Source organism: Acipenser ruthenus, chromosome 2 (assembly GCF_902713425.1).
Source record: "Acipenser ruthenus chromosome 2, fAciRut3.2 maternal haplotype, whole genome shotgun sequence".
Lineage (NCBI taxonomy): Eukaryota > Metazoa > Chordata > Actinopteri > Acipenseriformes > Acipenseridae > Acipenser > Acipenser ruthenus.
Window position 1 is genome coordinate 55,490,193 of NC_081190.1, and position 26,244 is coordinate 55,516,436.

The 26,244-nt window shown below is 37.7% G+C and overlaps 1 protein-coding gene across 2 annotated transcripts in view; it reads left to right on the forward strand.

Moving 5' to 3' along the window:
• The window catches only part of LOC117409314 (guanine nucleotide exchange factor subunit RIC1-like), a 116,609-nt gene that overhangs the window by 33,704 nt on the left and 56,661 nt on the right, over positions 1-26,244 (forward strand). For both annotated transcript variants that reach the window (XM_034015153.3, XM_034015152.3), the window contains exon 3: positions 23,032-23,111. In XM_034015153.3, the coding sequence (XP_033871044.2) occupies positions 23,032-23,111 (80 nt within the window). The remainder of the gene's footprint in view (positions 1-23,031; positions 23,112-26,244) is intronic.

A 26,244-nucleotide genomic window follows, 5' to 3' on the forward strand; every position in this document is an offset into this window, starting at 1 on the left:
CCCCCCCATTTAAAAAAATATATATAAATAAATAAATAATAATAATAAATATAAGTAAATAAATAAAAAATCAAATAAAAAATTAATTGAATTTATGCATTAATTTATTTAGCTATTATCGCAACTCTGTTACTCCATCCCCCGCTCAACACAAGGAAACTTTATTTCTAATTTAGCATTAACTCCTTAATAATACTGTGTACTCAGAGTGATTTTTTTTTTTTTTTTTACTCATGTTGCCATAACATGGATTTCTCTACTCTAGCTTGTAAGAAAATGGTGAAAATTGTAGATTCAATAATTAGTGGACCAATGAATACTTATTTATTTTAACAACTGTACCAACTGCAAAGCCAATGTGTTTATTGTGCAATGAATGTGTGTCGGTAGTTAAGGCATACAATGTGAAAAGGCCTTTTGAAGACAAACAAGCAGCTTTTGGAAATACGTATCCAGAGGGCACAGTAGTTAGAAGCTCAAAAGTAGAAGCGCTGATCTCTTCTTGACAGTTAGCTATACTATTAATGTGTCACATACATTTTAAAATGTTTGTAATGATACTCTGTTAAATTCTCACACTGTTCTGTTATTAAAGTACTATTTATATGGTAAAATGTGTAAGTCTTGTTCAATATATGAACATTACGTTATATAATATTTATTATTGCTTAAAAATGTGCAGAGTAAAATACTCTGGCCCGTCTACTCCTAACTTTTTTCCAATCTGGCACCCTTAAATTAAAAAAAAAACTAGTTGAAGAGCCCTGCTCTAACTCAGGCAACTCTGTCTGTCCAGGGTATACGAGAAACACATGCAAGCAGTTTTACAGGAAGTACAGCATAAACCAGTCTGCGTTGTTGCAGATGAAACTACAGATGTGAGAGATAAGTGTCCTGAACATTGTATTTAATTTGTAATTTTATGAAAATTGTATATTTTTGTAATAATGCCCCTCGTTTTCGACGAGTCTGTATATTGTAATGCCAGCAATAAGCTGTTCTTTCAAAAGACCTTTATTTGTTGACTCACCTACAGTACATTGTTACGAGTGGACTGCTTTAAGAAAGATTTTTCCTGAAAACTACAGTATCTCAGGGACAAAAATAAAATAAAAAAATAATTCAATAGATTTTGAATGTAAAAATGGTATTGATGTTCAGATTACGTTATTAATTCTTAATAAATTGGAAAAAACTGAATCATTTTTAAAAAAAGGAATTTGCCTTTCTCAAGAATGGAAAATCAGGAGCCCGAAGAATGCCTAGGTTTTCCCTCCCACTGTAGAGTGTGATGGAAAGTGATCTTCTCCAGAAATGGTAACCATTAAGCTCTGATACACCTTGCTACCCTGTGCCCCTTCTGTGCATCAGCTACTTCACTTAAACAAATTCGAAGGGCACTGCTTTTTTGAACTGGCTTCCCCGCAGAGATTAAGAAAGCACAAGCCTGTAGCTTTCTCAGCATTCAAGAGAAGAAATAAAAGCAGCACAAAGAATGTTTGCTATTTTAAACCTTTCATCTGAAGTTTTTACTTCCCTTTTTTGACCAAACAAAATATGACCAAACCAGGCATGCCTCCCGCTGTAGCCAAATAAACACTTAATCTCTTCTCACTCCATTTTGATTCTTCATGCAGAAGAAGTTCTAAACCATGGTGGGAACTGGAGCCACAGAGTACCTCTGAGTTAAATTTTGTGGTGCTTTTGTGTGTTTTATGTTTTTTATACCGTACTCTCATCGTAGACTCACATCTCTTGTACCTCTTTCACAGATGAGTTATGACTGTTCGGAACTGGCACTGATGCAGCATTTTGGTCCGTGTGAATTGCCTATACCATCACAGAGCCGTCATTTTATGCCGTCTCTGAACCACCTCGCGAAGTGTTTCAGAGACGGCATTGAACCATCTCAACTCCTATGTGAAAGGCTATACCGCCACTGAAGCGCTATAGTGGGTGTGGATTGAAAGTCAGTTCCCACGTGACTGTATACCGGACGTGTTGGGTATTTTTGTCGTCGGTGTTACACGCTTTCATTTTTTTCAAATACAATGGCTGATCAACGGCGAGGTAGTAATTGGAGACTGGAAGAAGTTAAGGAATTGTTAACCTTACAATTCTAGGAGTGGCAGCTACTAAACAGATGTGGCACTTTGAGCTGTGCAGTAGAATTTGGAGGCAAATCCAGTTAATGATGTCGGGGAACTTCTCGATGTGCAAAGGAAACTCAAAGCAAGCAACAGACACAACAAGCTGTTAAATAAATAAAATAAATAAATAAAAACAACATATCTGCAATTTTTTGTAGTAGTTGACAGTATGTGCAATAGGTACAACTTTTAATACACTGCAGTTAGTATCAGACGACTGAATGAAAATAATATTAATAATGCGTCCCCACTTAAATATCTTTTTTAAAATTTTCCACATATATACGTACATATTATTAATAGAGGACAAAGCGAGCACAGGGAAGTTTACAGTACACACTACAGTTCTCCAGCGCCATTCATTAAGAAAGTGATATATAAACCTTTCCAAACTTTTTTTTTTTTTTCCCATGTTATTCTGCTTATTTATTTTGTTTGTTTTGTTTCCATTGCCGTTGCCATGAAAATCTGTTGACTGACAGGTTTGAAAGTTGTACTCACAGGATCCCTTTGACTGTGTGAAAGGGTTATGATGGTATTATACTGGCACAGATTGTGCAATTTCGTGCTGTGTGAAGGGGTATTTTAAATAATTTTTTAAACGTCTGAGATGGCTCAGTAGCAGCATTTGTGTGTGAAAGTGGTATTGGACAGCATGTGCGGAAAGCCCCAGGTGAATTCCTGTAACATTTTACTTTGTAAAAAAAGGTTTTAAAAACAATTTCCTTACCTCTTAATAGCATTAGAAGAATTATCACTGGTCCCCTATCAATGATACAGATGGCACACTTTGAGATTGTGTCCTTATTTGGTACACAGCTGTATTCTGTGTACCAATGGGGCAGCCCATTGTCCCACTGTCAAACAGTGTTCAAACAGTAAATAAGATGTTATTTATTTAGCATGCTTACTGTAACCATGGGTATATGTATGCCATAGGGACCCTTCCAAAGGAGAGTGATTTATTTATTTTCGTATTGTAAAGTTCCTAGCAAAAACCTTCACCAATAAGTCTGGTTTGCTCAGTACTGGGTGAGTAAAATTAGGGGAAATCCACAGAGACTTATAAAGCAGTATCATTTTTATTTATTTATTTTTTTCCTTCCCCCTTTTTTATATATAAAAGAGCACCTGTTTGTCAAAAAATCTAAAAATATACGACCTAGTAATACAGGTTTTCAGAGAGATCTTGTTACATCTTTTTAGAATAGTGAGTCCAAGGAAGATCATAACATCTTAAATGTCAAACTAATGGTAGCTGTACAGAGACAAGTTTAGTTTTTTTTCTGTAATCACAAAGTTACTGTGTACATGTGTGTACAGTAGACTTCTTGGTATCAAATCACCACATCCTTCAGTGAGTTTTGTCCTTTACCAAATATGAACTCATAATTACTTATTATAATGTCCCAATTCCCCAGCTCTAAAATCCAGAAACACTGGACTAGAGCTTCAAAACAAAATTTCCTTTCGTGCAAGTCAAAACTCGAGACACTGGAGGACAACATCAAAAGCCTGGAAATGGCTTTGACATGGAAAGTGTTCTGTGAACAGGAGCTCTGAATACCACTGAGGATCTGTAACTGAAGACTGGCTACGTGTGTTGATGCTTGAATGGGTAATGACTATCCACAGTTGGTGACCTTGATCCAGTTCAGAGTTTAACACTGTTTCTTAATCATGCTGTTTTATAGTAGGGTCAGCAGTATAAATCAAATGGGACCTACTGTACCGTGCAGAGCAGGCCAGGTTGGCAAATGCTATGGAGTCTCTGTGACATCAATTAATTACTGCAGTGAATCAGACCTGGGGTCAACCACAATTGTAATTGGATAATGTGTTATTAACTACCATGAGATTACCATATAATTGATCAGTTACCATTCAATTATACTCTTTTCCAAGCTTAATCATTCACAGTTCCATGTTGTGTTTTACATTGAGCGAACATTCTTCTTGTATTGTCAACCACTCTTAGTGACCCCATTTGTTTGACCAAATGTTATATAGTATGTTTCTGGTTTTGTACTTGTGATTACTGCTTGGTAGAATAAACAAGTTAATGTGTGTAGCTATTACTTTTTAGTGTAATTGTAATTACACTGCAACATAATTGACACACTTCATCACAATTCTTAGTAGTGTGGTCATTAAGATATATTGTCGATTTTTAAATGATCACAAACTATTTTGATGAAATGGATTAATAAAAAAAAAAAGAAACCTAAATAATAGACAAGAAAGAAATTACAAATAATGAACCAACTGCAGAAATTCAAAAAGAAAAAAACTTGTAAATTCTCAGGTGAAGTAAAATCTAATCTCTTTCTTTTTTAGGTCACAGATGTCTTGTAATTTTGTTGTCAGCACTTTGAGTTCAGCTGCAGGATGTTTTTGACACTTAATAGGCTTCATCTTCCTATCCTCTTGCTCCAAATCAAGCAGTCTCCGTATCCTGAGTAGATATCTTCACCAGAGATAATCATGACATTAAGTTGGCACAGGTGCCTTTACAGTAATGTTATCAGATATATTTAGTAATAATTTAATAGAATTGCCCTATTCAGATAGTCTTTCTGTCAGTGCACCCTGTGGAAAGGGTTCGTTCAATTTCTTCTCTTGTGTGTGTGTGTGTGTGTGTGTGTGCCTTTATTTTACTGCAAGACATTACACTATATAACATGTTAAAGTAGGAAAATATCCCAAGAGTAAAGAATACGTTGTGTAGGCCTTTGTGGCAATGTGGTTTGCAGTCTGTAGTTGCAGGAGTGATGCGGTGATCAATAAGACAGACAGCGATAATCCAGGTGCAATAGTGTTTTTATTTATAATTCAAAGTCACTTGACAACAGTAAATAATAATGACTGGTAGTACACAAGGCTGTGTACTACACAGTTTAACCCAGGGGTTCAGTCCCGATACAATAAACACAGTATTTAATACACCCACGGTATACAAACACAGCCACCAGTCCAAAGTGAGTGCTGTAGTGCTCGTGGTGCAAATACAATTTATTGTGAAACAAAGTTAACTGAGCTCCATTTATTATAAGAAATTACGTAGCAAAATAAATTGGGACCTTCCCAGCATTTCTCACCAGTTCCGATTCATGTGTGGAACTGGAGTAAATCCTGTTACAGGTAATTCTAGCATTATTACTGAGGGAGGAGCATATACAGTAGTCCAAAAACCCATCATTGTTAAATGCACAACAAAGCTAATTCCAGAATGTATGGACATTCCCACAGCAAACAGCTGAACTACTGTAACAGCATGCACAAAATATTTTAGGCTTATTGAAATTTCCATCTCTAGATTGGCTGACCAAAAATGTATTTATTTTCCCAAATGTATTTCTTTTCCCAATGTAACAAAATGTATTTCAACAGATAAACCAAGGTTACATTGCCATCATTTCACTATCACAGCAAGGAAAAACATAAAAAAACGTACACAGAACTACCAAAGTGTATTGTAATACAATTTTGTATTCTGCTTTCACATTTTTTCATCTTTTAAGAACTGGCATAAAATCTGAAATAACATAAAGAAACGTCATACTTATGAGAATTAAACTTGCAATTTTGTATTTGATGGAATGATGGGATGCATAATTAAAGTACTAGCCAAAGTTTGGCACAGGCAGCTGGTTTGAAGGTAGATTTATTTTTTTCCCCCTCCTGTTCACATTGCCTCATGCTCATTTATTCCTTCCTTCCTTATTTGAAAGTCAGGGCAGCACATTTCCTGCATGGCTGTTTGTTTACGTGTTGCCACAGGAGATCTGTTTCCTTTTTACAGTACAGTTTGAATGGTCTGTTACAGTACACTGTAAATTGTGTATCAGGTTGTCATTTTCCATTTACTGCAAGAAACAGGCATAATAGAACAGCCAACAGGTTTTTCAGGACATGCACGCCACATTGGACTTCATTTTCAGGAAGATTCCCATATCGTGATCAAGATTGTTATGATAAACAATGGTGATGGACTTTTACATTGTGGTTTATCAAGCCCTACAGGCTCATCACTGTAAAACACGATGGGGCTTGACAGAGAATGCTCAGCAATTTATTTTCTCTGCATTCTCGTGTGTAGGGTTTAAATTCAGAATCACTTTTTGTTAAATTTAAATTCAAAGACCTGTCTCACATAAGAATTCACTACCATTTAAGTCTACAAATCATGTATAATATGTATAAAACTATACCCACTCAGTAGATTCTTGTTAAACTTCTTTTTTATTATTTTTCTTTACAAGATTACAGTAGCTAGAGATCTGGGAACTTCTCACCTGGGTGTAAAAAGTCAAGTAATCTAGGGAACCAACATGCCAACTGGCCATTGCATTCTTTACCTTTGAACAGCAGTCATTTGTATGACAATGCCTTTTTGTATTCCCAGTTTTCATCCTTTTACAAATGGCTGGCAAGTAGACTTTACTGTAAGCTTCATGAATTGTGTAACGCTCTGTCAAGGAACCCTTTTTGATCTAATGATTTTTATTATTGTCATCCAAATTGTACAAGTGTAAGAATGGAATGATGTGATTTTGTACTAAAAATATATATTTCACCTTTCAACACAGACATCACTAGTGTGCTTTAACTGAATCAATCCATTTCCAAGGTCAGTGTGATATAAGTCATCATGAAGCCTCCAATAAAAGTACTGTTTATTTTCCAATATTCCTTGCCTAAATGTTCCAGTCAAAATTCAAATCAAAATTCATATTTGTCAACTTTTTATTTTAGTTTGTCAATTAGATTGTTTGACTATGAATAAACACTGGGCTGTAGATGCGTTTTGTTGACTGCATTATGGGTAGTGTACTATAGTAACTTGCTACTTTAGCAACTTGTAATTGTTCTGAATTATAAGCACTGTGTTTTACTTGAATTGCACATCATAATAGTGATGAGAATTGTATTTGATGTTTTATTGTCTGTCTTTGTGCTTGAAACCTGCATATTTTTCACTGAATATAAATACATTTAACGTGTGGTTTTAGTACATTGCCATTTAATTGCAGGTGTTCAGGGCTTTTTTGTCTTGTGTGGATATAAAAAAAAAAATGCCGACTGATCAGCCTTTCGTTAACGTCCTATTTATCGTTTTGTAAATTCTCCTGAGGAACAACATTGAAACTATTCTGTAACCATGCTTGAAGTGCTTGTTTACAGCCGATTCCCCCGGTCATTGTTTAATAGAAATAGGTGTCATAAATAAATACGTTCATCTTTTAAAAATAGTGAATGTTAACTAAGCGGTCATGGTTTATCTCTTGTATAATGTTCATATTGTGAAGAATGCGCACATCATGTATACTGCCCTGTTGAAAACAACATAACATTACCAGAGAAAACTGCACACCTTGTATAAGCCACAACCCTTATCAATACAACACATTCATATTTGAAAAAGGGTGCAAGTTATATTCTTTAAATTACGGTAGTATGGATGTCTTTTCCTTTTTAGATGTGTATTTGTATTGCTGCGCAATGCAATGTCTTTGAGGCTGCAGGGAATTACAGAAAAATAAGAAGCCTTAAAAACCCTGTGGAGTACTGTGTATCTGGACATTTCAGTTGGTACTGTACTGTGCCACATCTTTGGGCAACAATATTACCACAGTTGCATGCAAACAGTGTCTCAGTTTGATAGTACAGTAGTACCTCGCTAAACAAAAAAAAAATGCCACACGCATTTGTAGTGCTCAATGTATTTTAAATGTATAAATCATTGTGCTGAAATAACTTCAATGTGTTATCTGTACATATTACATTATGTGAAAACAATACATCTATACACTAAGCCTATACAGTAGTAAAATCAAACAAATACCAAGCACATTTTCTTTTTACTTTAACCTCTAGGCTACGAGTAACCCAAAATGAATCATGCTGCTGCATTGTACACATTACAGTACAATGCGGAAATAATGAAAGATTATTTTAAATTGAAACTAAATGATTTTAGCGCATTTCCCTTTTTTTTTTTTTTTTTTTTTTTTACTGTAGCCTGCTTAGTAAACAATTAACACGTTACGCTACTATACAGTACACATATAGGCCTACTGCACACACGTTACAGAAATACATCATTTTAAAGTGTACATAGAAAATGTTAGTGTATGCGTAGCTGCAAGTAAAACACATATCCTACCTGCGACCTTTTGTTTTTGCTTGGTATGAGTCAGACTTCTTTTCTTGCAAAAGCATAAAGACTTCAAATTCAGAATTTTAATTACTGTTGTCCACATCATGCATTTCGAACCACTGGAGTCCATCAGTATTTCTGAAAGCTTCTCGCCCTTTTCCAAGTTAGTTTAAACTCTGTAGAGTTTAGATGCTCTCTTTTAATCATGTTCTTCATTTTAGCGATTTAGTAGCTACTTGTATCTGTCTTGAGTTTATTTTCGTCCCGTCTTTGGTGTCATAACTGTCCTTTATTTATTTTTATTTATTTATTTATTTATTTATTTATTTATTTATTTCTTTTTTTTTTTTTTTTTTGGATCATGCAATTCACAGTGACCTAGTGTCACACTTAATTGGTTATTACTGGGGGAAATACATTGTGTCCGGCATATCCGAATAACTGTGTCTGTACTAGCGAGTGACTACTGTAAGGAAATTCCTGTTAAATACAGATGAATGCATTTTTCCCCTCCTTCTTTGTTTTGAATACAGTAACATTTTCAAGACGTTTTCGGCCAAATGTATTTTTGCTGTCCAATGAACTTACCCTCCACATCCACCTCAACTACTTTTTGGTTTATTGGATGTGACCTCTGTTGATGTTGTTGTGACTCAGCCTCACTAAAGCACTGCTCTGTAGTGAGGCTGAAAGTTACTAACGCATCCAGGTCAAGAATAAATGAGACTCGGTATTTCAGTATATTAAAGAGAAAGTAGCAGGGTTCCTTAAACTATAGCATTACACGTCCCCACGTGTTGCTACAACTGTTTAAATAATGTATCTGGAATTTTCCTTCTCATTGTTAAAATCGTGACAACTTTTACGCTTATGTAAGTCTGTTTCAAATATCTTTTCAAAATGTCTGCTCTAGTGCACTGATGGTGTAAGGATTATTGCCGACATTGTCAATCAGGTAACACAGCAATAATGATCCATGATGTGGTACGGAACGGAAAAGCCAGAGCACTTATGTTTTTTTGTTTTTTTTTATCACTCTTCCTGCAGTGATTTAGAGGACAGATCTAAAACCCCAGTGCACTAGAGCAGACATTTTGAGAAGAGCTTTCAACCTGATTTTAAAGTTAACAATGAAAACAGAAATTAATTACAGGTATGTTATTTAAACAGTTGTAGCAACACGTGGGGAACGTTATATTTTTCAGAACCCCGCTACTTACTCTTTAAGTTCCCCTCATAAATCCCACATTTATGTTTTGACGCTTTACCACGTTAAATCAAATGAACCTTGAATACCATTTTGCCTGGGATGCACGTAGACACTGTATACATTTTCAGTATGCCCAGCGACCATTATTTCCAACAAAAAACCCATCACCACATTGGGTCTAAATACCAGAAGCTGGAAAATAAAATTGTTGGGATCAGACTGTCCCGTTCAAACACAGCTGCATGACAGATGTTTGGCCCTGCGCTATGTGGTTCAGCATTAGGTTATGACCAAAGTTTGTGTTTCATTTTATTTGGGTAGGAGGATGGGTTTACTACTCTTCCATGGTAACTATGGGTAGCTTATTTTCTTTTAATATTCAAATTATATTTTCATTTTCATAATCTAATTTGTTTATGTGTATTAGGAAAAAATAATCTATCATGGTGTAAATAAATTAATTTAGTATGTAATTTGAGAGCACTTTCCTAATCCTCTGTGATAGGAGAAGCTCTGGGGTTCTCTGCTTTGTCAGAACCTTGAGGGATAGAAAAGTGCTTTCTCTTGCAGACGGCTACGCTATACCAAAAATAAACTGTGAATTGTAATCTGGACATCAGTCAAGCACAGCAATTGACTTCCCAGTGCATGTTGACAATAAAAATGTGACATGACAAACTGTTAAATCAGTATCTTGGTGTATTTCAATATGTTTGTAAAGGCATTTTTACAAAGGGGGAGATAGACTCAAGGCACTTGGGATCCTAGCCACTGCTGTAATCATTAGAGCTTTTTAGTTCAGTGGATCCCTGAAAGAATAAAAGCCCGCCCCTGTTTAGTAACATTGTCCAATTTTCTCCTGCATAGCTTGGGTACGGACTCATTGTATAGTTTCGCTCTTGCGCTATTTTCTTTAAATCCCTTTATTTTGTTGTTTTGTTGTCCGAAATTAAAAAACAAAAAACAAAACAAACACATGGCCTCTGTCTGTTCTCAGTGTGGGTCACCCCTCTCACCGTCTTGTGATAGAGATTTGTGTTTTATGTGTGTCGACATGTCTGGCACAACGGCACAAGGTGGTGGGACTCCTTCAACTCTTATACCTCCGTTTTGATAAGCGGTTTGTCTAAGACCGAGCATGGAACACTAGCACGTCTCCCCCAAGAAAAAGGTCTAGCAAATCCTCTCATTCTCATGGCAATAGAGAGAAAGAAGCACCAACCAAAACACCGACAACCATTGCTCAAACTTCCACAGTGACCGTGCGGCCGACTCCTGCACAGGTGATGCCCTCTGTCACCGAGGATATTTTTTTTCAATGAATGCAGGAATTCGAGAAGTCTAGACAGGCTATGAATCTACCCCGGCCCCTGGCGGAGGTTTCTGGTACTACAATACAAGAAAGTTTTTATCCTCCAGAAACGCAGTTACCCGTTAGCCGCCCGCTTTTTTACACACTGCAGACTCGCCGTGCAGCCACCCAAAGCTACAGTGTCAGAGGACAACGCAGCCCTGGGCAGCTTACAGGCAAGCCCGCAGGCACCCGGCCAGACTACAGGGGTCGCTGGTGCGCGGTGAGCCGAGGACACCATGACGGACCTAACCCTCCCTCCGCCGGGCGGCGCTCGGCCAATTGTGCGCCGCCTTCTGGGAGCGACTGTCCTCGGTCGGCAAAGGAATAGCCTGGGCTCGAACCAGCAACGTCCGGACTATAGGGTGCATCCTGCATTCTACGCAAGTGCTTTTACTGGAAGCGCCACTCGGGAGCCCCAAACCATTTATTGTTGACCATATGCGTTCCTGTGTAAACGAATTCAGTGTGGTTCAGTAGCCGAACTGAGAGCCAGTTAACAAACAACCCATACCTTGGGAGACTGCACCCATTGCTTGTATTTCTCTAGTTATACAACAAATGTTCCTAAATATTTAAATGCTTACCTGAAAAACAGTAAATACTAAATTGTAGAATATTTATAAATAAAGTAATAAACACAAATGTTGTTTATTATAAAAGTTCTTATCTAAAACAGGTCTAGAAAAAGTTTCAATTTGAAAGCAAGTTGCCAGAGCGATAATGTAATTACCGGTGATGTTATCTTTGATTTGTAAATGTTAGAAAATGATTTCTTTATTATTAATATTTAAGTTTCAGTTTAGTTTTCTTGATCATTTGAGCCTGTGCGGGGAACTTGTTCAGATCTGCCATGAACAGCATCTGTGATCAGCACTATTTCATGTTTGCTTGTACTGCGAGGCTGTCCAGGCTACCAGCCCCTATAAGACATTGTTTTGCTATTCATACTGTTGCTGAAAGGGGGGCACCCCTATTTGTCCTCCACATAGGGCCCACAAAGAGGTAAAGCTGGTCCTGGTGACAGCAATCAGTTTAGTTTTGTGCCTCCTCTCTCTTGTTTCTGAAAGTGGTGATTGAGTAAGTTGTCAACTGATTTTTTCAGTAAGACTTGAGAACAAAGCGTACTGTGGACTTGTTTGCCATGTCATTCTGTTTAGATACAGTGGAAGGCAATCAGCAACGCATCACCTCCTGCTGTGAACAATCTCTGTCAAGACGGCACACAAAAAGAAAGTACTAAGTGGTAATTATAATTGTATCAGTCTTGTTTCTTTAATGTAGCAGGTTTTGATGAGATGGCAAAATCAAATTAACATTTGCACTAAGCACACAAAAAAACCATGTGCTTGCGGTGTAGACTTTCAGTAATACTCATAGGCAAAAGCAGGAACCTGGCTTCCTTCCTCTAGTTTACAGCAGCTGTGTTTGTACTGTTGTGGGTATGTGTTTGTTTTTGCAGGGGTAGTACGAAAGTGTGTGGGTGAACTACTGTATTTGTTCACAAATATCAAAGCACAGGAGCAATTGCATTAGCCACCGCCACTGAAATATGGATCTTGGTTCAAAAGTTTTCTGTTGCAAAGACATTTCTAAATGCCCGCCTTACTTCTAAGCCTCCAGTTGTTATAAAATGAATCACATTAAACAATGTGATTAGATTGCGTATAGTTTTCTGGTTGTCTATACATTACAGTTCTCTCTGTTGTATTCATTTGCCCTTTCAAGACTCTTAAATGTGAGTTATTCTATACTTTTGTTTGTGGAGTTTCCTCTTTTACAGCACCTTTTGAGAAAGCTGCCTTTCTTTAAGTATTAAAAGAACAGACATGCCCATTGTTGTTAAAGACAACCCCATTCAAATACAAACTTGCTATATGACTCTGTCTGGCATGTAATTTCCTGGTTCTTAAAATATAGCAAAAAAATTAGCATTGCTTCAGGGCTTGAAAAAGGTGGCATGACATCGCGATTTGAGACGCAAAATATGTTAATTACAAGCAGTGTGAAAGAAATCCGTTCGCCTCTGGGGACCAAAGTGTTTAGTGAACTCAGTGAAAAATACACACGATGAGTTCCTGACCGCTTGTGCACAATGTTAAACTGTGTGTACCCAGTATAGCATGCATTTATGACCTCTTCACTATCAGTCTCAATACTTCCATCTGTAGGACCAAACTGTCAGTGTTCAGGTACAACATGTAGTGTACAGTATGTGCGTGAGCCTTTTGGCTGTTGCGCTGGTACACTGTAGAACTTTTTGTCAGTAAATCTGCCCCATTATGTTATCATTCTCACATGTTAATTGACATGTACAAATAAGAACTATGACTGTTTTGTCCATCATGGTTAGCACACTGTTTGCCCTGTGTTGAAAAATAAAACCATGACATAGTATAACAGTACCAGTAAACTATAAGAAGCAGTTTACTGTATTCCTCTCTAATGTACAGCATCACCTTTTTAATCATTATGTGGTTACTTTAGGTAAACCACTCTTGTTTTGAACTTTTCAGCATCAGTTTTTATCCCTAACTGTTTTGGTCACCAATGTATACAGTGATATGGGATGTTTTTCCCCACAGTGAGTTCTGTGGCATGTTGGGAAATTTTGAAATTATTCAATGGCTTTAAGGATGCAGTGCATATCTGGTGAGTGAATAGATATGTAAGTATCTGGTGAGTGAATAGAATTATAAGAAAGAAGAAAGCTGTAACTAACCAGAAACAATTAGCTTTCTGTATTCCCATATTACTGTTGTGCCTCTCTATAGTTATTCTTGTTTGTATGCTAAGAAAGAGTCCTTTTTTGTTTCTGGGCTCATTTAAAGTAGGTCATGAGATTTGAAGTTTCTAGCACTACAAGTCAGTGCAGAGTGTACCTGTGTAGGGGATCAAAAGGAATGAGGTGCTGTATAGCGTGTGCCTGTTCTGTATCATGATGTATGTTGATCTTTTCCCTGGCGTGCTAAATGTTTTATTTGCCTATCAATGTAAAGTATACCAAGTGTTTAAATATTAAACAGATTATGACAGTGCTAACAGACACATACAGATATATTTCTAGAGAACGACATACAATGCCAGCACTTTAATAGGATCATCTTACATCCCTAACCCAGCTAAGAAATAGACTCATTTTTTATTACAGCCTATAGCAGACTTAGTTTCTCAGCATACAATCTTTAGAGGTATATAAGATGCATTATATTTTGTAATATATTTATTGTACACACCTGTAACCTCTACCAGACTGAATGAATACCTCCATGAGGTACGTTATCCTACCTACAGTAATGTCTTTGTAAAAGACTAAAACAGTTCACCTTACTATACATGAAACTAAAAGTTGTTTCTGATTATTGTCATCTTAATACATCCATACTATGCGTTAAATCTCAGACCCAGCTTACAAATCAAAGTGTCCTTTTGAATAAACTTAGTACCACATCTACTGTACTGTAGTTTGGGTACTTTTCAACACGCTGCTAAGGGCAGAGAATACATGACTTGAACAAGACACTGTTGTCTGTCTTTACTCTGTGTTTACTTAGTCTTAAAAATGTAGCATGGGCAGTAGCTTTAAATTCTTGAGTTGTTCTTAAAGTGTGTGACGTCTTTCCGTACAGATATATCTAGGGTGTGGTGCCCAAGTAAAAAAAATGTAGGTGCACATTTCAAAAAAGAAAAAAAAACAAAAAACACTATTTTGCAAATAAAGTATTACACTACCAATTTATGTTGAACATCTATATATTTTATATTTTTTTACAAAGCACTTGTGGAGTTTAATCAACAAAATAATTTTTTTTTTTTTACATTCTTTCTTTTCAGCTGCCACTCATATAGATGTGTTGTAAATCGAACCCTCACGTTGACATCGATTATCGTGCAAATTCTAATGACGATTAACGATCATTATTGAGTTAAAATGCTTAAAAAGGGTAAAATATGATGAATTTCCAGTGTAAACCATAATGGTAAATTTAAGAAAAAAAAATCAATCCCACTGTCCATAGCAGAAAAAAAAACAACAAGGTTTGAAAACTACATTAACACTATGGCCTATTCACATGGAAGTAATTATCTCTTTTTTAATTTGCTGTTGGGGTTACAATATTTGATAGCCCAGCTTCTAGTGAATGCAGCAGTCCCTGCCAGTGCCGCGGCTGCAGAGATAAATTTCACTTTTCGTTGCCATATTTTAATCAAAACTGTACATGACTTTGCATAGCCACTTACACTTAGATTTGCAAGATCTTCAGTGAATACAACTATATCATCATTTTTCCAAACAGTACATTGGAGGTAGGCTACCCTTTCCTCATCATTTTATTTTGTATCTCCATACTTGAATATGTAGAATATCTCTTTCATACACGTATTTGGAATTATTACTAATTGATTTACCACGTTGCAACGTTTCGTCCACGTGGATTCGCTTAAATACATTACCAAGCCCTACCTATTTCACGGCCGTGAAAAATGTGACACAGACTGTGAAATTCATTCTTCACCGTGAAAACTGTCTATTTTGTGTACTTTTACCCTGCACTTAAACCCAATGAAGTTATGTGTATAGGTCCAGGTTCCTGATGTGATTTATAAGCTTGTTTCAATTTCAAAATGAAAACGAGACAGGATTTATTTATTGACACTTGACAGCAGCCAATAACCATTCTGGGCTCTCCTCACTGATTGGTTGATACAGGCAGCCGGGGCGGGATTTGTATATTAGAAGATCTCAACTGGTATTGTTAAGCGAGTGTCCAAAATGAATAAAAAAAAAAACCTACAATAATTACTGCAGCAGATGTTGTACAATAATTTTGCATTCTACATGGTGATGGTGGTAAACTATTTTGTACAACCTGCAGTGTTTCATTGGATCACATGTCAAGCTACGATCCTGCGGCATTTAGACTCGGACAGCAATCAAAAACAAAAAAGGTTGCGGATAGTGCATTGCTTCAAAATGACAAGATAAAAAAAAAAAAATTCTGAAACAGCAGCACGTGACAACATATGTTAAATATTATTAGTTTTGCTTAAGACAGATGGCTACAGTTGGGCCTGATTTAAAACAAAAGAATATGTATAAAATAAATAAAAAAGCAAGTTACTCTTCATTGTCCTGTATTTGTTCACAGATGCATATTCTCAGTGATTTTTAGAAGCAAGATTATGTTCTTGACAGTAAGTTAACACTAGAACCGCCAGATTTTCAAACTACCTAGAACCGCCTCGTGGGTCACTCTGACCCATAGGGGCCTACATTTTTAAACTGCTTTGTTATGAAAATTAAAGACATACTGTCAGATACAACTGAAAAGGTTTATTCATGAACATCATATCTAACATTTGCATCGCAGAAACACTATATTTAAATGGAAAATTAAACATAAAGGCTTTATTTTTAAAATGAGCGCATATACAGCATGACTACAAACAGTGAAAAAAATATAATAAAATACAAATTTCAAAAGAAACGGGTATGTACGTATACCCGTGTACAGGTGTAAAAGGGTAGATGTACATACAAAACTATAAAACCAAAATCATTGTTTCTAATACTACATAAAAAGAAAATATAACACTACTTCCGGTGTGACGGCTGCATTGTACTCTATGGAGGAGCGTACACGTCTGCCAGCTGACTGTGCCTGCATCCAGGAGCTGTGTTGTAAACACACATGCAGTTCCATTGAACACTATTGTGTAAACATGTGTAAACATGTGTAAACTGGTACATACAAACCTGTAAAATCAAAATGTTTTTTTTTCTAATATAAAAAATACATAAAAAGCAATATAAAAAAAGAATATATAACATACGCTTCATATTAGGCACATAAGTTGTTATCCTACCTGTCATTTCAGTTTGCTGTTTGCATCTGAGTGCACCTTGCCGTATTCTAATCAAAATGACTACTTTCAAACGCATCTATCAGTTCTTTAATAGGACCGTTTTTTATTAGAACAGGCAAAATTTAAATCTACACTTATTCCTTGTCTTTCCTTTGGTTCCTTTAAATAATAATAATAAAAAAAAACTCCCCGCCCACTACGCAGCATGTACATTTTCAGAGTACGCAAAAGCAAAAAAAAAATTGCTAGTTAAATTGTTGATCTTAATTTAATTTTAAATAATGCCGTCAGATGTTTGGTTTTACAAAATAACAAAATGTAAAGGTAAAATGCACTGTTTGTGGAGTTTTAATGAGCTTCTGTGGCAATACCACCAACCTGCGAGATCATTCAGTAAGACGGCACATGACAAAATACGACAGCGGGAAAAAACAAATGGAAGCAACACCTTCAGCGACAGCTTATTTTGGAAAGAAAGTTGATCCAAAAAGCAACAGAGCAAAATAAATAACAGGCTGATAGTGGATGTTGTCACACAAGATATCAGACCTGTTAGTATAGTAGAGGGAGCTGCGTTTAAAAATCTGATTGCAAGGGGCTCCTGAGTGGTGCATCCAGTAAAAGCACTCGCGTAGAGTGCAGGATGCGCCCTATAGTCTGGACGTCGCCGGTTCGATTCCAGACTATTCCTTTGCCGACCGAGGACGGGAGCTCCCAGGGGGCGCCGCACAATTGGCCGAGTGCCACCCAGGGGGAGGGAGGGTTAGGTCGGCCAGGGTGTCCTCGGCTCACCGCGCACCAGCGACCCCTGCAGTCTGGCCGGGCGCCTGCGGGGTTGCCTGTAAGCTGCCCAGAGCTGCGTTGTCCTCCGACGCTGTAGCTCTGAGGCGGCTGCACGGTGAGTTTGCAGTGTGTAAAGAAGCGGGCTGCTGACGGCACACGCTTCGGAGGACAGCGTGTGTTCATCTTCGCCCCTCCCGAGTCAGTGCAGGGGTGGTAGCGGTGAGCTGAGCCTAAAAAAAATAATTGGGCATTTCAAATTGGGGAGAAAATAATAAAAAAAACTAAAGAAAAAAAAAAAGAAAAGTTGGAGGATGTACAAGAAGCCCATACGTTAGTGGCAGCAGCAAGGAGACTGGTTGCACATTTTAAAAAGAGTGAGGCGAAAACCGTGCCTGTACAAGTGAGTGTAGCACAGAGGACTTACCTGTTCAAAAGAAAACGAAGACTGAACAAACAATGGCATTGTTCCTTCGTGGACGGCAACAAGCACAGGCTACTTCCAAGGAAACCCTATTCCAACAAGAGATGATGATTTATGCTTCTTTACATCAGCGAAGATCCCCTGATTTGGTGGAAAAATAACCAGACACGATTTCCCAACCTAGCAGCCTTGGCAAAGACCAAGTTAAGGATCCATGCAACATCGGTCCCGAGCGAGCATTTGTTTAGCAAAGCAGGGATGCTTGTGAACAAACTCTGCTCTTTGAAACCAGAGAATGTGAATGCTATAATATTTCTCAATAAAAACAGAAAATAAGCTCTGGAGAGAGCACAGACTTTGTTACGTTGGACTTGTAAATAGTTATTCTTGTGTTCCCCGTTGGAGTTTTTTTTTCTCTAATCCAGTTGCTGTCAAGCAATATTTATATTTAAGGTTTCATTAACTTTTTGTGGGGAACCTCGCCAACAGTGTGACTAGAAATAATTAGAAATGTGTAGTTTTAAGTTCAACTGGAAACGTTTACTTTTCGTGATTTAGAGTTGATGAAAATATATGTACTTATTATTTAGACGTTTCTTTAGCGTTATGAAAAAAACGATGCATCGATAGTAAAAAAAACACTATCGTCCCAGCCCTAATATATATTAAATATGGACTTGAGAGGAGTACTATAGTAGAAAATTATTGACCCGACATGCGTCTATAATGCCCCGAAGCTGCAGGCTGAAGGCATACATTTTAGCGAAAAAAAATATTTCTTTATTTACTTCAGTTTTTGAGGTAGTGAAAGCATTGGTCACACTCTGTGCGCCTTAAACAAAATTAATGGTTGGAACCAACAACCTTTTAGTCGCATACGTAACTAAATTGGGCGCACCGCAGAGCCCTGTAGACCTGACTAATAGCTCTGTTTGCTATTATTCCACATCATGGTTTCTCCATAACATTCAAATCTTATTTAGCATATATCTCCTTTGCTGTATGTTTTTAACTGGGCCCTTTTCAAATGTTGCCCTTACCACATGAAAGCCTGGCCAGGATTTTTCAAGTCTTGAGTTCAAGGGACACCACTGTGTATTGTGGTGCTGCTTAGTTTGGCTTGGACTGGATATTTTATAAACAGAGTTCTGCCAGGTTACATGACCAGAGTTCAATAAATCCTAATTTTAAGCCATATGCCGCTTTTGTAAAAATATTTGTAGACACAGCACAGACAGCTGGCATCTGTATCTGTACTTGCGGATTGCCTAAAGCCAGGAACTTGAAAGAGGAAATTGGCTTGGCTGCTGTCTGATTACCTTTTCAGCCTGTTTTGTCTATTTGTGTGGATATTTCCATAGAAACCTGACTTCATTTTACAATACTATTTTGACTCTCTTACTTCATAGTATTTGTTCTTGTGCCTTCATGTTACCCAGTATTTCTAATTGAAATATGCAATTCTTTGAATTGACACTTATGTTGACATATGTTTTTTAAATTAGAGAGATTCTGGAAAGCAGTTGTTTTTTTTTCTGAGCAAATGTATTGCATGAACGATTCAAACTGGTATCATGATATTCATATAGATTTCTGTGAGCATTGACCTACATTTCAGCTTGAACTTCTGAATGAGATGTTGAAAGTGCAGGTGGCTGAATGTGACCTTTTCCTTGAAGCTCTGCAAATGCACCTGTGTATTGACAAGCACAACCACCATGGGATTCCCTCAAGCAGGAGAAGAAAATATATATATAAATAAAGATATGCTCCTGTCCCACAAAACTCATTTCACTCATTTGACCTACGTAGGTGAAATACTCTTGTGCTCTACTGTAAATCCAGGATGAAAATAAGACTCCTGCTGCCCTCCTGAGCCTTTGACCTCTATGGTTTGTCTAAATCTCATATGTGGCAAATGAGACAAAACCTGGAACCAGAAGTTTTTATAGCATCTCCATGAGGGAAGCTTATGTTCTTGTCAGTCAATCACTGCTTTGTTTTAACCTCTGGCCATATCAATGAATTTGCAGTGCTCTAAGGTGTTTCAGCCAATCAGAGCACAGATTTATTGCACAACAACAGCACAAATCAGGCTGAAACCATGTAAATATACCATCAACCATGCAGTTACATGCACTGTAATGATAGTCATGCATACCATAGCCCTGGATGCGAACTTGCATAACAATTGAATTAGATGCATTTATGTTCCTTAGTTCAGTTCAAACATCAGTTGTGTTACTAAAGTAGCATACATGCCCCCTCTAACTGCTAATGGTATTATCCAAAGTGTTGCTTAAATGATATAATCAAGTGCAGAAACAAAAAAATACACTTGGCCAGCTGCTCGTGTTCACTGTACTGGCCACATGGAAATTTGAGAAAGTGTCCCTACAGTCAGTATACTGCTGTATTCTGTGATTCTCTCAGTTAAATTCCATTGCATTTACCGTACCATATTTACCGTTTGAGCCATTGACGCAGTAATGGCCTGCCTCCGAGGGCACAAAAAGACTGCACTCACTATCTCATCTCCTGATTGGAGAGCCTTGTTTAGATGAGTTGCTTCTGTATATATACATTTCCAGCGGCTTGAGTCGCTTCTTCCCAGAATACAGCAACATGACTGACTTTGTGCTCTCCCCCCAGGCTGCGTAGCTCCGGCTGGTGCTTATTTTAATTCTCTTTTTTTTCCCGCTTAGCATCATACAAGATTCAAGTTTTATTATTTTTGTAATTGTTTTATTACTGTTTTTTGTTGATAAAGTATTTTCTGTTTGTGTGTTTTCTGTTTTACCGATTCTACACGCAGGCCTGTTTGCAACGTGGTGCTCATGCACATGTGCAGCAAGAGAAGCTGCTGAGCAGCACTGCGCACGACCAAGATACTTGCTTTGGGTGTTGTTGCGTTAAGCAATTTCAACCACAGTATCTTAATACTGTTTTGGTGACAGCTTTTTAGTATCACCATTGCGAAGGCTGTTAATCTATTCTAACAAGCAGGCTTCCCTCAGTCTTGTGTGGGTACTGACGGAGTGGTTGTCCTGGGGTCACCTGGATACAGCTCCTGCTGTTTACTGGTCTATGGACACCCTATATAGGGGCACGATGTGGAGAAGGCCCAATTTCCGCTGGTAGAGGCTTCAATTGCAACGCTGGTACAGGCGCCTAATATAGGACGCTATTTTAGCTATTACGAACAGCAAAATTTTAATCTACACTCTTATTACTTGCCTTTCCTTTGATTCCTTTAAATAATAATAATAAAAAAAACCTCCCCACCCACTACGCATCACGTACATTTTCAGAGTAAACATGACAAAAAAAAAAAAAAACCTACAGAAAAGACTAGAGAGAGGCTGCATTTCAGGATCAGATTTTGCTAGTTAAATTGTCGATTTAATTTAATTTTAAATAATGCCGTCAGATGTTTGGAAGTTTTTTACAAGAGAAAAAATGTAAAGGTAAAATGCGCTGTTTGTGGACTTTAATGAGATTCTGTGGCAATACCACCAACCTGCGGGATCATTTAGTAAGATGGCACCCAACAAAATACGACAGCGGGAACACAAGTAAAAAACAAAAGGAAGCTACACCTTCAGCGACAGCTTATTTTGGAAAGCAAGTTGATCCAAAAAGCGTCAGAGCAAAATAAATAACAGGCCTGATAGTGGATATTGTCACACATGATGTCAGACCTGTCAGGATAGTAGAGGGAGCTGCATTTAAAAATCTGATTTGTGAATCTTGCTCTGGGCTATGAAATGCCTTGTCGAAAGACAATCTCCAAATTCATTACTCTGGATCACAAATGTGCAGAGGAAAAGCTTAGACAGGATTTGAGTCATTAGTGTAATTCAGTGTCCATCACTACCGACGTATGGACAAGCATGGCAGAAGAAGCATTTTTAATTCACCTGCACATTAAGCAAAACTGGGAACTCGAGTCAAAAGTATTAGCAACATGAAAATTACGAGACACACAGCTGTGAATTTAGCAGAAGCGATCAATCAGATAAACACAGAGTTTGAAGTGGCTACAAAAGTAATAGCTTGTGTTCATGACAACGCGGCCAACGTGTGCAGAGCAATGTCTTTGCTTTGTGCAAGCGAGCGTGCTGTGTTACTTAGTGGTAGCATGGCAAGTGTGAGCTGTGCAGGGCACAATATAAATCTCTGCATTCAGAAAAGCTTGGAGGATGTACGACAAGTCCATACGTTAGTGGCAGCAGTAAGGAGACAGGTTGCACATTTTAAAAAGAGTGAGATGGCAACAAGTCCTCAAAACCCTGGTTTTGGAACTAGAGTGTTAAGCACAGCTTCCCAATCGACACTTACAACACAGGCCTAGAGGTGAGTTTCTTCCTCAATTTGTTCACCCTAGCTTCTTGTTATTGGGGTTCCGTATGGTAAAGATCAAGGCAGCCTCTTGGCATAGCTTTGTAGCATTCCAGTCGTTCTGCAATCATGCCCTTGCGACAGCTTTGGTACACTCACCCATACGGTAATGGTTACATTTCGTACTTGAAAGGGAACATAGCTCACTTTCTTTCACACACCACAGGGCCTTCTTTGTAAAATTATCCAAGGCTCCCTTTGTAGAAATTTCAATAAATAAAAACGTTGGGTTATTATCATAACCCTGGTTCCCAGAAATAGAAATGTAACCATTAACTTCAATCCTGCTGCAATCGTGGACGCAGCGACCTTGAGGAAATGTGACGATGAGATCTGTGAGCGCAGTCTTTTTGTGCCCATGGTGGTGGGCCATGACTGTGTCACTGGCTCAGAGAGCAGCTTTGGCATATCATATTCAGGATTCGAGTCTTTAGGAGGTAAATACCCATTATGTAATGGTTACATTTCTATTTCAGGGAACCAGTGTTAACGTTTTTATTTATTTATATTTCTACAAAGAAGGACCTGTGGTGTGTGACAGAGGGTGAGCTATGGAAGCTGGCATTGCTGAGAGAATTCTACTACTTTTTAGAACATACCAGAACAGAAAGGTCCCTTGAGTGCTAATTCATTTAATTAAGTGCACAGTTCTTTTAAATTATTAACATCTCTCTCTTAATATTTCAGACTGCAAATGGATACATCTTACTCTTTGACATCCTAGCTGCTGGAGAGGACAAATTTCTCTACGAAGCTGTGTATCCCAAGTGAGTGTTCACTTTTCTTATGCCTGGTGAATAGATGAACTGAGGCCTAAAAAACAAAGTTTATGTGTGGGGTATTCAGCTACTGTCTTGTACAGTACTTATTCCTTATCATTCCCTGTGATTGTGGTAGAGAAATGTATGTAAGGAAAGGTAACCATCTTTAGCAATTTGTGATTTGACATTTTCTGTGGTAAAAAATAACAATGCTGAAAAAAAGCCCTGTGATACTGTAACCACAGTCTTGGTGTAGTAAGCGTGTGAGGATTTCCCTCTGCCTGCATCAGAAATAGGCTTGAGTAGTGGGTTGCTGTCCCTTTATAATCTTCCATGTGCATTCAAATACTGTTGTAACTCCATTATTTGCATGCCATTTGTTTTCACCGCAGTTACATCCCCAGTTCTACCCTGATCCAGTTGGAAGACCTATGACTCACTGTTGTGTTGTACGAACTTGCAAGTCAATAGCACATTTACTAGCTTCACGTGGTAGTTGTTCAAGAGCAGGCTTGTGCGATTCACTTAAGGTCCATTTTCAGTTGGCTCAAAAAGGAGACCAAATCCCATAAAATAGGTCCCCTGCTAATAATGCATCATCTGGTTTATCTCTCCCACACACACAGTGTGGAAGCAAAAACACTGAACTAAACCAGTTATAAAAGGAGTCATTCCAGTTAAAATCCTTGTTAACAGCCAATTGCAATACATTTCAGATTTCAGGTATGTTGCCTAATGGCTAAAACCCAATTTGCTGTAGCTGATTAGGAATCAAGGTGCTGTCAGCTTTAATTTGAGGGACATAAATTAGTTCTGTAACGCCTGTCTTCAAGAAAGAGTGGGGAAGGTGAAATCACTTCAATTTACCTGCTGCATGCTGAAGTGGGGGATGATTTCAGGACTTGCTGACATGTATAGAAATGGGGGTTTGTTTTTACAGTCAGAATTAACACTGCCTCTGACCTCTAAAACAGTTGCACAGTTCACTTCCAGGTATTTTGTAAAGATGTATGCCCAGGTTGCAACTGTAGTTAGTTATACTGTAACATGAATTACATATTTACATATAACCCCTTTTTGCATAACTAACTTAGCTTCTGAACCAATAAAGCATGATTAGAGAATATAAAAATGAGTTTAGCTCAATGTAATCTTTGCGCTTTTGGTGTTCACGTTCATCTGCTGGTGATACACTGTATAGGAGGCTGTGTGGTCCATTGGTTAAAGAAAAGGGCTGGTAACCAGGAGGTTCCCTGTTCAAATCCCGGCTCACTCACTGACCCACTGTGCAACCCTGAGCAAGTCATTTAACCTCCTAGTGCTCCATCTTTCCCGTGAGACGTTGTTGTAAGTGACTCTGCAGCTGTTGCATAGTTCACACACCCTAGTCTCTGTAAGTCGCCTTGGATAAAGGTGTCTGCTAAATAAACAAATAATTATTTCTGTAGTAATCTGTAACAAACCAGTTTTTAGTCAGATAACACCCTCTAGTGTGAAGAAGGGCAGGTTAACAAAACTGCATATTGCGTTTATTTCAGTTTTATCATGTTTTTATCAACGTTTTTATAGCTGGTGTGGCAAGGAGTCATTTTTTCATGATTATTTATTTCTCTGTGGCGTAAAGTCACCACCGTTGGTCAATGTGAGCTGGAATGGCCAGTATGAGGTTTTAATTCGGTACTTGGCAAGCTTTAGGAAAATTTACTACATACCACTTCAGGGCTTGAAATTAACTTTTCCATGCACTAGCCACCAGTATAATGTTTTCTGATAGTTCACTAAAAATGCTGTTTTAACATGTGTTGCAATGTGCATTTAATATTAATAAGGGAACAAAAGAAACTGCAGAAAAAATCAACATTTAATGGAACAGTGTAAGTGTTACATTACAATGTAAATGTTACATTAATTGTGTAAACCACTTCAGGAAACCTAGTAGAGCAAGAAGTCTTACAGTAAACAATGGAAGACGAATAATATCTGTACCTAGGTTGGGTTTGTAGGATTCACAGACTTTGTGGCATAAAGTGAATGTTACATTAATTGTGACCATTAATCAGGTCATAAAGAGTTAGGGGGAAAAAACTAAACTAAACCATGTTTCAATGTGGGACTCATTTCAAAGCATGTCCCCCTTGACTGTTAGCTTGACATTTGCTATTTGTCACTTCCAAATCAGATAATTTATTCTTCCAATTCACTTCTGAGAAAGTCTCTTCTTTTTCTTCTTCTTGTGTTTCCTTGCTGGATCTGTCATGACACTCTCTACTGTCCATAAATTCTGGTCTTCTGGGTCTGATGCTACCAGCATGCCACAGCTCAACTGCAGGGTTGGGGTCAAACTCTTATGTCAGGTGAAACCAGCTGAACCATCAACAAGTCTGAAACTGTATCACATTTCAGATTTGATCTCCAGTCACTCTTTACCTGCTTCATTATGTTGAAGCCTCATTCACACTTGGCCGTGGAGGCCAAGAACCTTCTGCAGAATATCTGTGGGTTAACTTGGGCTGCTGGGATATCCTAGACTTCAGAATTGTCCATTGATCAGGTATCTCATTTATGTTGACCCCAGAAGAAACCAAGATTGGCTTGAAGTGCTCCACAAGGCTATTAATTTCTGAATCGCCAAAGTCTGAAAATATATATATATATATATATATATATATATATATATATATATATATATATATATATATATATATATATATTCGTGTTGGCAGAATCTGCTTATTAATCTAATATTAAATCCAGATAATATATGGTGTCTACACATGCACTCCCTGCAACAAACATGATTGTCATACTTACCTTTCCCCCCCAATACCTAGACAGTAAACTACAGTAACCTGTAAAAATGACTCTCAATATGCAATTAAGATATTTCTTAAAATAAATTAATCTGAATAAATATCTGAAAAGTATTCTGAATTTGGCCAAGAGCTGAAGTTCACAACTTTTGTAGCACACAATACTCCAGTGTCTACATCCTGAAATCTATTCTCCATGCTGCATTTAAGCTCATCTAATAGTTTGTCCTTTGATGATATAAAGCAGCGGTTTTCAAACATTTTAGGCCCTGTACCCCTTTCCAAAAAATCTAGTCTACCGTGTACCCCCATCTGAGATAGGGTCATAA